At 34.0% G+C, this 13,329-nt stretch overlaps 1 protein-coding gene across 19 annotated transcripts in view; it reads left to right on the top strand.

Moving 5' to 3' along the window:
* CARF (calcium responsive transcription factor) overlaps nt 1-13,329 on the top strand; it is a 99,471-nt gene that overhangs the window by 20,050 nt on the left and 66,092 nt on the right. For all 19 annotated transcript variants that reach the window (XR_007154514.1, XR_007154515.1, XR_007154509.1 and 16 more), the window contains 4 exons: nt 2,594-2,714; nt 3,712-3,841; nt 5,182-5,266; nt 9,454-9,643. Coding sequence is in view for 7 of the 19 variants with exons in the window: in XM_047869192.1 (XP_047725148.1) it covers nt 2,594-2,714; nt 3,712-3,841; nt 5,182-5,266; nt 9,454-9,643 (526 nt within the window). In the remaining 12 variants the exon portion in view is untranslated. The remainder of the gene's footprint in view (nt 1-2,593; nt 2,715-3,711; nt 3,842-5,181; nt 5,267-9,453; nt 9,644-13,329) is intronic.

The following is a 13,329-nucleotide window of genomic DNA, read 5'->3' as shown; positions in this document are numbered from 1 at the left end:
TTCTCATAAAGCCCCTGCCCCTACACACACATAGTCTTACGCATTTTCAACATCCCCCACCAAGTGGAGCTTTTTTAAAGAAATGACTTTTTTTATATGATTTTTTTTAATGTAGAAGTTAATCAAGGAACTAGTAAAGCTTCTGTAGTGGGTGAATCTGTAACACATGAAGAGGCTTTAAAGTGAAGCAGGGGAAAAAAAATAAAGTGAAGTAGGGATGGTATTTTGGATTTATTAGGAATATTGTATAGTACACAAAGAACCCAGTAAATATGACTACTTATTAGCCAAGGTTTTCTGATAATATTCATGATCTGCCTCAAATAGAATGTATTGCAACAGATGACTTTTCAAAACGGTTTTGTTTTCATAGCAAAGATTAAAGATAATTGATTTTTTTTAAAATAGGAAAAGTAATATTGTCACCATTATCAAATTACATGAACTGAAAATAGTTTTTTAGCTACCGAGTAGAATAATCTAAGAGGAGGAGGAGGAGACTCTTCTCTACCATGCATAGGAAATATATTTCAAAATTAAGAAGATACTCCACAGATCATTTTTTTTTAAGTTTATTTATTTTGAGAGAGAGCAGGAGCACAGAGGAGGGGCAGAGAAAGAGAGGGAGAGAGAGAATCCCAAGCAGGTTTCATGTGGTTAGCACAGAGCCCAACATGGGGCTCAAACTCATGAACCATGAGATCATGACCTGAGCTGAGATCAAGAGTCAGACGCTTAACCAACTGAACCACCCAGGTGCCCCCCACGATTGTTTCAATTATGATATTTTCATATGATTAAATTATAAATATATGTGTTTTGTTAGGATTTAGTAATAACCACAGCACTATTCTTCTTTAAGAATAAATGAAATATTTTTCACAAATCTTTAATCTCATTTAAGGAGGAAAGTATTTATTTTTAAAATAACATATACTTTATTTTACTTTATTTTTTTTAAGTTTATTTATTTTGAGAAGGACAGAGAGAGCAAGCAGGGGAGTGGCAGAGAGAGAGGGAGAGAGGGAGAATCCCAAGCAGGCTCTGCACTGTCAGCACAGAGCCCCGTGTGGGGCTTGAATCCATGAAACTGTGAGATCAGGACCTGAGCTGAACTCAAAAGTTGGACGCTTAACCAACTGAGCCACCCAGGCTCCCCTAAGGAGAAAATAATTTAAAACCATGTTATTACTGTTGCCTTTTAAAGTCCAGCAGTGTTTTTGTATTATTTTTGCATTTTTTAAGTTGAATAACATGATCAGATAATGGGAAGCAGTAGTTGTTTGAATTTGGGTTTGAATTTCAACTTATCACTATGTAACTTTGTGTTATTTTGCATGAGTTGTGTAACCTCTTGTGACAATTTCCTCAAGTATAAAATGTATATACTTCATATACATGTGATAAGGATTAAATCTGGTAAGGCATGTAAAGTCCTGCCATTTTGTATGCTCTCAACAAATGTAAAGCAATTGTCATCATCAGACTTTACAATTGCTTTTTCATAATGAATTGGTAAAAGGTATGGCAAGATATTTTTCTCTCAAGAAACGATAAACATTAGGAGAGGGTATCAACTACTACTCTTAATTTCTGGGAAATGTTTATGATTATATTTAAAGCATTCTACCTTGTTGAAGTTTTTTTTTCCAATTTTTTTCTCAAATTAAAATTTTTTCAATTGACCCTCTTGAAATTAGGACTACAGTCTCTCTCAGACATCAGCAATGTTTTCATGTTTTATATAGCAAAAAGGCAGTCTTGGAAAGTGGGTTGTAATGATTATGAAGAGTTACTTGTATTAGGGAGAACTGAGGCTAGTGGACTTTGGGTAAAAGAATAACACTATGTCAATAGAGGAGTAGTGTGTTAGGTAATAGAGTTTACACAGTGTCCCAAAAGTCTGGAAATATAGGATAAACTTATTTTCAAATAATGTATTAGTTTTATGTTCAGATGATAGGCATTAAAGTGTTTTTCTTCAGCTTCAAACACCCTTTTCATTGACCTCTAAATTTGAGACAATGGATTCAATTGTTAAATTGAAGGAAAAAAGTAATCTATGATTTTTCCTATATTTTCAGACTTTTGGGGCATTCTATGGTATTCCTCATGGACCAAGATAGGATATATATAAATTCAGAGATATAAAGATAAATTCTGTTTAATTAGACATCTAACAAGGTACTGTTTTTACATGTGACAAATGATTACCACACAAATAATTCAAACACATAGGGATATAATACAGTAAGGAGAAAAAAGTAAATATATTAAGTCCAATCAGAGCCTTGTTCATATTACTAAGTAATTAGACCTCATCCAAGTGTAATAATTAAGAGCATAGGTGGTTAAGATCATAGGACATATGGCTAAATTGCCTGTTTTTAAAACTTGGCTTTACCACTTACCAGGTGTAAGACTTTGGAAAAAAATCTTTGTGTACCTCAGTGTTTTCATGTATAAAATGAGGGAAATAAATAGTAACCACCATAGAGGTAGGCATGTATTTAATAATTTATTTAAGTAATAATTCTGTCAAATCATTGTTGGCTTATGCATTTCATTTTTTTTTTTTTTTAATGCTTCCAAGATGATTGTTCCTAGCCCATCAGAAAATGGACAGGTGCTGCGTGTAATTCCATCTACCCAGACAGGAATGGCACAAGTAATTATTCCTCAGGGGCAGCTTGTGGATGTGAATAGCCCTCAGGGTAAGTAATGTTGGGATATAGGGGATTTTAGATTTAAAAAATGTACATTCCAGAAAATCACCTCATGAAAGTCAGTGCTAATTGGTCTCTTTGGGTAAGATTTTGAATTGAATAATTAGAAAAAGTTTCTTAGCCCAAATAAATTTCAAGTTCATTTTTCAACCCCTGTCTAGGTTAGCTGTCTATTTCATTTTGGAATTCTATGAAGCTGGTTGACTCTTGCTTCCTTCCAAATGACCAGTGAGCATAATAAATTCTTCTTAATTATAATAACAGTAATAATAACAGCAGCAATAACAAGAATATAATGTTAATAGCTACTGGAGAAATTTTTACTTTTGTATTTTTATCGATACTTTTGTTAGCCATGTGACTCATTACTCTTTTGTTTAACTATTCTTTTCATCCTCTTTGCTATTTCCCTCTTTGTTCCTTCAGATTCAGAAAGGAGAATCATGCTCCCCATTTTTTTTAATTCTTTACCTATTTGGTAATATCCCTGTTAGTTCTTGTCTTTTGCTTCCCTTCCTTTTCTCGTTTCTAACACCATAGCTACACTGTTTCATTGTTCATTCATAGCTAATGATTTAGAGTAGATATTTTTACCTTAGTGTTATGATTCTTTGTCTTTGTTAACAGTTAAAACTTAGAGAAAAGAAAGTTTGCAGAAAAAAAATAAACATGGCTTAGAAATGAGTTTTATATTTTCCCATTACATTATGAAACAATTAACATAACAGTTCTACCACTTTTATATCCTAGCTGTTCAATTTAAGCTTCAAAAACTTAATTAAAAAATTTCAGTAGTCAGTATTATAATTTGAAACTAAACAAGTTTATTAGAGAAATTCTCAATAAAGCGTTATAAGTTTTGTTATCTTTATCTTTAGAGCACATCTTGCCTTTCCTATTTTAAATGTATGAGTTCTAATTAGTTACCTTGTCATTGTCTTATTCAAGATATTGATGTTGCTTTGTTCTTTTTATTGCTGTTAAGATGTCTCTGAAGAGAAACCCGGTGACAGAAACTTACCAACCATAAGAGTGGATGTTCTAGCAGACAATACCAGTAATTATACTCTTCATCCACAAGCATCCCTCACATTGCCCAAAAAGACCGTGGCCAGGTGAGTCAGTGGGAGAGAGAAGTTCATCTTTTGAATTCATCATGGAGATCTTTTTTGAAATTACCACATCTAAAGCTGGCTGGCTATAGAAAAGATCAGAAATTCAGGAAATAGAATAAACATTACCCTAATTATCAAATATCTTTAATTATTTTAATGGCATCTTGGCAACAAGGAGGCTATCCTAGAAGCTATAGTGTCTGAAGTATTACCTTTCCTCAGTGACACTTGCCTGTTATCTTTTGAAGCAATCTGAAAATATCTGACACTCATAGGGTTTTTAGAATTAAAAAAAAAAAGAAAGAAAGAAATATCCATTCTAGTTCCTAAAATCATCTCTTATGCATTTAATTCCTCTGTGGTAAAGTGTTTAAATGTTTCTTATTAATATCTATTTCAGCTTTTATTTTTGCCTTAACATTGTTTATAATAATTTAGGGAAATATAGGTTTTGTATTATTTATTTTCTTTTAACTGTTTATGAAAATATTAAAAATTAACACAATGTTTATGACATTTAGTCTTAGAACTTGACATAATATCATGTTAACTCTTAAAAAATCACCTAAAGATGTTTTATTCATTTTTTTGTAAATGAAAAAAAAATTATATAATGAGAAGACAGCAAAGTAAGTGTTGAGGGAGATATATAAACCACTTAAATTTATTGGGACTACAGATATTTGGAAGAAGAAACTTAGGCCTTTGCTTTAGCAGCTAATAAGATGGTAATGTTTAAAGAAAATTAATACATCCATTATTATTATTATACATCTATCATTATTATTACATCTATGATTATATTATAATGATACATATAATACATATAATACATCTATCATTATTATTACAATTTTTTAAAGATTTTATTTATGTATATATGTATGTATGTAAGCAAGCAAGCTCTACACCCAATGTGCGGCTCGAACTCATGACCCTGAGATCAAGAGTCACATGCACTACCAACTGAGCCAGCCAGGTGCTCCTACTATTACAGTTTCTTTTCTTTTCTTTCCTTTTCTTTTCTTCTTTAAGATTATTTATTTTGAGAGAGCGTGCATGAGCAGGGGAGGGGTAGAGAGAGAATCCCAAGCGGATTCATCTGTGGAGCCAGATGCAGAGCTTGAACCCATGAGCTGAAATATCATGAACTGAGCAGAAATCAAGAGTCCAACACCCAACTGACTGAGTCACCCAGGCGCCCCTACAATTTCTTATTGATGACCTCAATATATTGTCTTTAACACTGGCTAAGGGGATAAAGCAGTTGAATGTCATGTGTGTTTGTGTGAATGCAACTTACAATATGTGTTTATATACATATTCCTCCCTTTTCCCAGAATGCTTGAAGAGCCCTTTCTGGCTCCTCTCCAGCCACTTTCTTCTAACACACCTATGTGGGCTTGCCGTCTTAGGAGCTGTGAGGTGAGTTAAAGATAATCCTTACCTAGATTCACTAAATTGATTGTAATGCATCCCCAACTGTCCACTTTTGAGTCCAACTAATGGAGACTATCTGTTCTGTAATTTTTGTTCATGTGTATGCTAACTCTGATCTCACCTATTCTTTTATTCCTTAGAGATTTTAAGCTCTGTTGAAACAGAGATCATACAGATCCCTTCATGCTTCACTATCATGTCTCTCTTGCAACTCTTTTCCTTTGTCTCATGAAACTTCACTATCATGTTTCTCTACTTTTTATCTTTTGACCATTCCTTCTCTTTCTTTGCTTGCATTTATTTCTTTTCATGTTCTCAATGGAAATTCTTTAAGTTAAACTGTTTGACCTTATTTATCTACACTTTATCTTTTGAACTGCTGATCAACTTTGCTAACTTTCGACTCTCACTTCTATAAAAATGATTTCCAAATATATATCACTGGTCCTTTAATTGTTGCCTTGCTCTTGTCTCAGATCTCCAGCTACTTTCTTGTAGCTTTACTTGAATTTCACTTCGAATTCACCATATGCTAAACTTAAATTACCATATCACAACTAGCTGTACTTCCTAAATCCTTTGTCCCTGTAATGATAAATACCATTTCTTTAGACATTCCAGCACAGTATTTTAGACTAATTTCTTTCTTTCCCATATTCAAGTAATCACTTGAGTCTCACAGTTTTTCCTTTAAAACCTCTCTCTTTTTGTGAGGCAGTTGGGGCTGCCTCTTCCACAGATCTTTGTTATTTCAAACTTAATTACAGTAACAGCCTTCCCTCTAAGCTCGTTGACTCTTCCATTTCTGGTCCCCACTGTCTAGTTTTCTAAAACTACCTGGCTTTAAATATTGCTTTCATTATTTTTTCTCACTGCCCAACAGGTTCAGTGTTATTTTTTCCATATCATTTACCACTATACATAACTTTTAAGGTTTTTCATTATCTGGTATTACCTTATCTTGTCCTATTTTATTTACTAATTTTCCTCTACCTCATCTTTTATTCTTGTTAGCCTACTCTTCCTACTTTGTACAGACACTTCAGAATCTTTCTTTAACTCTGCCTTCACTTGTCTTTATTTCCATTTCCTAATATGTTTTCTTTTCTTCTGTTTACCTTTGTAACCATTCTTCAAATCCCAGTGCAAGTTCTATATATCTTTTCTTTAAATAATCTAATGATTATTTTAGCTTTTATATATCTCTTTAAATTCTTTGGTATTTATTATCATTACCATTATTTTTTTAAAAATCTTTTTTTAAAGTTTATTTGTTTATTTTGAGAGAGAGGGCACAAACAGGGGAGGGCAGAGAGAGAGAGGGAGAGAGAGAACCCCAAGCAGGCTCTGCATAATCAGCATAGAGCCCAGTGTGGGGCTTGATCTCACAAACCGTGAGATCTTGACCTGAGCTGAAATCAGGATTGGATGCTCAACCAACTAACTGAGCCAACCAGGCATCCCAAGAAAATTACTTTTTTGTTGTTGTTGTTAACTTTTTTTAATGTTTATTTTATTTTTGAGAGAAAAAGACAGGGTGTGAGTGGGGGAGGGGCAGAGAGAGAGAAGGAGACACAGAAATCTGAAGCAGGCTCCAGACTCCAAGCTGTCAGCACAGAACCCAATGCGAGGATCGAACTCATGAACCTCAAGATCATGACCTGAGCCGAAGCCTACCACTTAACCATCCAGGCGCCCATCCCAAGGAAAAAAATTTTTTTTAATTTTCTAATGCTTATCTATTTTGACAGAGAGAGAGAGTGAACAGGGGAGGGGCAGAGAGAGAGGGAGACACAGAATCCGAAGTAGGTTCCAGGATCTGAGCTGTCAGCACAGAGCCTGACTTGGGGCTCAAGCTGACAAGCTGTGAGATCATGACCTGAGCCGAAGTTGGATGCTTAACTGATTGAGCCACCCAGGCGCCCCGATGACGGTTTTTAAAATCATTATTATAAGCTTAACAGAATGCTACAAAAATTAAAGCATTAGCAATTATGTGGCCAAATCACCTTGTTTTACAACCATGATACATTGTGTGTGGCTTCCCTAATGTCATACATCTTGTAAGAAACTGGTTAAAACTGCCCAACAGAATGTTTTTCTTTGGGCATTTATTAGATTTCACCAAAATGTAGTAGTTGGATAAATTTCAAAACTGTATTAAACTTTTATCTCCTGATAGAGGCCTGGTTATATTCTACTAATTCTGAATTTTTCCTTTTTTTTTTTTTTGGCAATATTATGAACTCTATTCATTTTATTTGTTTAAAAAATGGCATAGCTGGACTTCAAGTTTCTACTTTTATTGGTAGTCAGTATTTTGGTGAAGATATATCTAGGCTAGAAAAAAATTTATAAGTCTACACATTTTATTATTTTTAGGGGAAATTGGAGATAATGTATTGCTTGGCATCAGATTATCTCTTCTTATTATGGCCCAAAGTACATCCACAGCAGTATTGTGATAATTTCATCTTGTTAAATGTATTCCTGTAGGGTGAAATAGTTAGTCTAATACAGTAACAAGATTCCTAATCCCATATCTCTGCTCTTATTCCCTCCATTTTTTTTGTCACATTAAAACACAATTGAAGTATTTTTATTTTATGTACAATGAGTTGGCATTAAGGTAGGTTATCTTGGATATCTGCAGTTAAAGTAGGTATCTTGGATGACCCATTCAAGGAAGTTCACGTAGTCCAGCTTAATGAAGCCTGTATCCTTCACGTACTGACAGAAACACTGGCGGCACATGTTGAGGCTGTATTCACACATCAGACCATGCTGGTTTGAGCAGATGCAGCAAGAACAAGAACCCTGGCCAGGTTTCCTCAATGGCTCCAGCAGAGCTGCTGGTGAACCAATTTGCACTCTCAGATGCAACGAGGCAAAATGTTGCTCTTGTTCCCTTTAATGAGGAAATATTCATGGAGCCAATTTCATGGAATTCATGCATTTTATGTAAGAGATCACAGTTAACAGATTTTCTCTACTGGTGTAGAAAAAACGTCTACTTCTGTTGAGGGATACTCCCATGGTTGTGAGTGGATAGTATCAATTTATTTACACGATTTACTTATACCTTCCTTGTTTTAGGAAGAATGAAGACAGCCTACAAAAATACATAAAATATATTAGCAAGGTAGAAATTAAAAGAATAAAAAACAAGAATGTAATGATAAAATGGAAGTAAGAAATGTATATCTTGGGGCACCTGGGTGGCGCAGTCGGTTAAGCATCCGATTTCAGCCAGGTCACGATCTCACGGTCCGTGAGTTCGAGCCCCGCGTCGGGCTCTGAGCTGATGGCTCAGAGCCTGGAGCCTGTTTCCGATTCTGTGTCTCCCTCTCTCTCCGCCCCTCCCCCGTTCATGCTCTGTCTCTCTCTGTCCTAAAAATAAATAAACGTTGAAAAAAAAAAAAAAAGAAATGTATATCTTAATGAACTGTACATACACACATACACACACGCATACATATGTGTGCACACACACACACACACACACCCTTGTCTATAAGCATCTACATTTCAGAATGGGAAAACCCAGTTAGTTACTAAATTCTGTGTCCATTAGATAAAAGTAATTAAGTTGATTTCCATAAAATAAAACCATTAACTATTTTTGGTTCTAGGTTCAGACAGGATTTTCTTTCAGAGAAGGATCTTCATAAAAAGAATCTTGATATAATGAGCAAATTCTTTGATGTCATTTCAATATGGGAGATACATCACAATTTTCATAGATTTTCAAAAATATTTGTGTCATGTCAAGATTAATTTCAATAAAAGAAGCTCCACAGGGAGCCAGTACTTCATGGCTAGTTTGTGTTGATCTGGTTGGATCTAAGGGTAAAATTTAAATATATGGAAGAATGGATACATAATGTATTCTTCAAGCTGTCCTCCCTAACTGTTATTTCTCTCAAACAAGATTTTGATACTGATGGTATGACCATGAGTTTGAAATAATATTCTCTAACAAATACTTGGAGAATATTTACTTGAAATCAGATCAGATACACTGGTTGTAATACACCATTGATCTGACAGGAGAATGACATTCTGTTTTAAAAACTGATGAGTTTTTTATCTTGGAAAATCACTTCATTAAATTTTTGGTACAGTGAAACATTTGCTAATAATTTTGTTAATTTAATTTCTATAATATGCAGAAAATTGGAGATTCTTACCGTGGCTACTGTGTAAGTGAGACTGAATTAGAAAGTGTCCTAACATTTCACAAGCAGCAAACTCAGAGTGTTTGGGGGACCCGCCAATCTCCAAGTCCAGCCAAGCCAGCTACACGCTTGATGTGGAAATCTCAATATGTTCCATATGACGGAATCCCATTTGTCAATGCAGGTACTTTTTAAAAGAAAATTTTTTTAAAGGTTCACCACACCCATGATACACTGTGAAAATGTGGTTTTCCTAAAAGTTTTCTACCAAATTTTTCACTTTGGTGGATGACAGCTGAATGTTAATTGATGAAAATGCATATTAAACTAAAAATAAAACAAATATAACCAATTATTTTTATTATAAAATTGTATTATGTTAGAATAAATAATGCTTTCTTTAGATGTATTGATAAATAGAAAATAAAAACATTAACAGAAATTTTATGATTTTAAATATGTGTATCTGTTGAATTTTTTTTTTCTGAAATTCAGATAGTCTCTTCTTTCTCTTGATTTGTCTTGTGGGACAAATATGTGTTCATTTTATGTAACTCTGGACTTACTACATAGAATTTGTATGCTATCTGGAGTTACTAAACAGAATTCTAAGACTAGGATACTCAAACATCAGATGTGTTACATATGGTATTCTCAAATACCAGGCTAGTGTGTATTAAAGTGGTAGAGTTTTGGTTGTTTTTTTTAAGATTTTTAAGTCATCTTTACACCCAACATAGGGCTCGAACTTACAACCCCGAGATTAAAAGTCACCTGCTCTACGAACTGAGCCAGCCAGGTACCCCTGAAGTGGTAGGGTTTCAAACAATTCCCAGAGATTTATCCTAGGACTAGTCAGACTCCCAAGAACATAAAAATAAGTGATTTATTTCAGGACTATGGGAATACTGAGTCAGCTGGAGGAGTTGCAGTCTTATCCTGGACCTCTGAGGGTAAAAAAAAGATACTTAGAAGATGAGATAAATGTAACCTCTTCTGCCCAGGTTTCATCACTATCTTCTAAAAGAAAGGCAACATTTCCCCCCTCCCTAGATCTTATCCCCATGTTAACTCTCCACAGGCAACCACCACATAAATTTGGTATGTATCTTTCCAGTCTATATTTGTATACTTTGCCATACATGTTTGTCTTTATTATAATACATTGTTTTGAATACTTTTAAATATTCATAAATAGTAAACTACAGACATTCTTATGTAAATTTTCACTCACACTTATTTCTTTTTTTTCCACCCTTATTTCTTGAAATCTGTACATATTGATACTTACAGACCTTAATTTAACTAATATATAACATTCCAGCATATCACCAGTAATATAAAAAATAATGCCACTAATGATCATTTAAGATGTTTCTAACTTTTCAATATTACAAAGAATGCTGTAGTCAAATCTTGACAGTGTACATTTTCTGTTGAGAAGATGGAAATAAGATAATGGTGTATGCTTTAAAGTGGAGATGCTGAGTTGTAAAATATGCCCTTTACAAGATTATTTCAAGTTGTTCTCTAAAGTGGCTGTACAGGTCCAAGTCTCCTCTCTAAAATTTTTTGGCCACATGTATTTCAGAATTTTTGGAATGTAGCATGATACTATTACAGAATAGTCCTAGCAAGTATTCTGTAGACACTATCACATAATCAAACACAGTAATACTTTATGGATAGTCACACCAGGAAGGATAAACAAAAGAACATAAATAGCCTTGTAAAATTCAGGTCAGGTTTTGTAGTCAAATGAGTTCCAAAAAATTTGTTTTCTGAACTTTTTCTATTTCAGAATTGTACATGAGGGAATGACGACCTGTACCAATTTTTACTTGTTTCCACAATGTATGAAAATTTCCCTTTCCTTCATTCACTTTATGACTTAGCATTGTGGACTTTAAAAATCTTTATATATTCTGGAAATTTTCTCATATATATACACACACATATATATATAGATAGATATATATATGTATAGAAAGATATATATAACATATATAACAATATATGAAATCCCATGATTCCATGTATTCATCATCTAGCTTCAACAACACTTAGCATACGGTCAATCTTGTCTCATTTATATCCCTCTTCTTCATTCCTACCTCCAAGATGATTTTCCAGCAAATTCCAGATATCCCATTGTTTTATGTGTAATTACTAAAGTATATATTATATGCTAAAGTATATATCTCTAAAAGATAAGGACTCTTTATACACATGCATATGTTAAGTGAAGTTACATTATTAACACTTTAAAAGAATTAACTAATTTCTTAGTGTCATAGAATGTCCAAAGTTCACATTTCTTTACTTATCTAAGAATTCTTTTTCTGTAGGTTTGTTCAAATTCACTTCCAGAGTTCACAGATCACATTTGTGTTAATTTATCTCTTAAATTTTTCATCTAAAAATTTATTTTCTCTTTTCCCCCAGGTAGTTTGTCCTGTAGAGTTTGTCATATTCTGAGTTTTGCTGATCCCATCTCTGTGATGTAGTTTAGCATGTTTTTTTTTTTTTTAAATCTCCTCTATTTCCAGTGAACTATTAGATCTAGAGGCTTGATTAAATGAGGATTTAATCTCCATTAAAGTATTGTACAAAAACGCTTCATAGGTGTGCTGTGTACTTCTTATTGCTACCTATGTGCAACACCTTTTTGTGATGTTAAGATTGATCAGTGGGTTCAGTTATTTTAGAGTATTGTTAAAAATTTTTTTTGCCAATCCAAAGAGTGTGAGATGGTATTTTACTATTGCTTTAATTTGCATTTCCATATTTAGTAATAAAGTTGAACATCTTTTTATTTGTTCATTTAATATCTTATTTTTTCTTTCTGAATTACCTATTAATAGTCTGCCCATTATTCTGTTTGGTTCTTTATTTTTATTTTTTAAAAATTTTTTAGTATTTATTATTGACAGAGAGAGAGAGACAGAGAGACAGAGCATGAGTTGGGGAGGGCAGAGAGAGAGGGAGACACAGAATCTGAAACAGGCTCTAGGCTCTGAGCTGTCAGCACAGAGCCCGACGTCGGGCTCAAACTCACTGACAGCAAGATCATGAGCTGAGCCGAAGTCGGACGCTCAACCGACTGAGCCACCCAGGTGCCCCTGGTTCTTTAGTTTTAAAGCTTATTTGTAGTTCTTTATATTCTGCATATTCTTTGTTATATGTGTTGTAAAATACTGTTTTTTAAACTTTTTTACCTTTATGGTGTCTTTTAAATTAAAAAATTTTAATTTTTAATTCATGTCACCTTTTTCAACACTTTTATTTATGACTAGTGTTTTTTATTTTAAATTTGAAAAGTTTGCTGTGCTCTGCTATATTCTACATGGAACTGGATATTTGACTTAAAGTCATAAACTTTATAGTTTTCACATCCACTTATTTGTATTCTTTTGCTATGTAACAAATTACCCAAAACCTGATGGCTGAAAACAACAAACATTTATCTCATTGTTCCTCTGGGTCAGGAATCCAAGAGCTGCTTAGCAAGGTAGTTCTGCCTCAGGTTCTGTCACAAGACTGCTTGCTATTAAGGTGTTGGTTGGAGCTACAGTCATCTCACCACTTGGCTGGGGCAGAATGTGCTTTCAAGCTCACTCATGTGGCTTATTCCTTGCCACATGGGTGTCTCCACAGAGCTGCCTCGCCACAGACAGCTGATTTCGCCCAGAGAGAGCAATCCAAGCAAGAGCAAGAGAGAACCCAGGATGGAAGTCACAGTCTTTTTATAACCTAGTATCAAAAATAGCATCTTGTCACTTCTGCCATGTTCATTAGAAGTAAGTTAATAAGTCTAGCCCATGCTCAAGGGGAGGGAATTACACAAGGACATGAGTACTAGGAAAATAG

This window comes from Prionailurus viverrinus, chromosome C1, assembly GCF_022837055.1.
Source record: "Prionailurus viverrinus isolate Anna chromosome C1, UM_Priviv_1.0, whole genome shotgun sequence".
NCBI lineage: Eukaryota > Metazoa > Chordata > Mammalia > Carnivora > Felidae > Prionailurus > Prionailurus viverrinus.
This window is presented reverse-complemented; position numbering and strand designations above follow the sequence as displayed.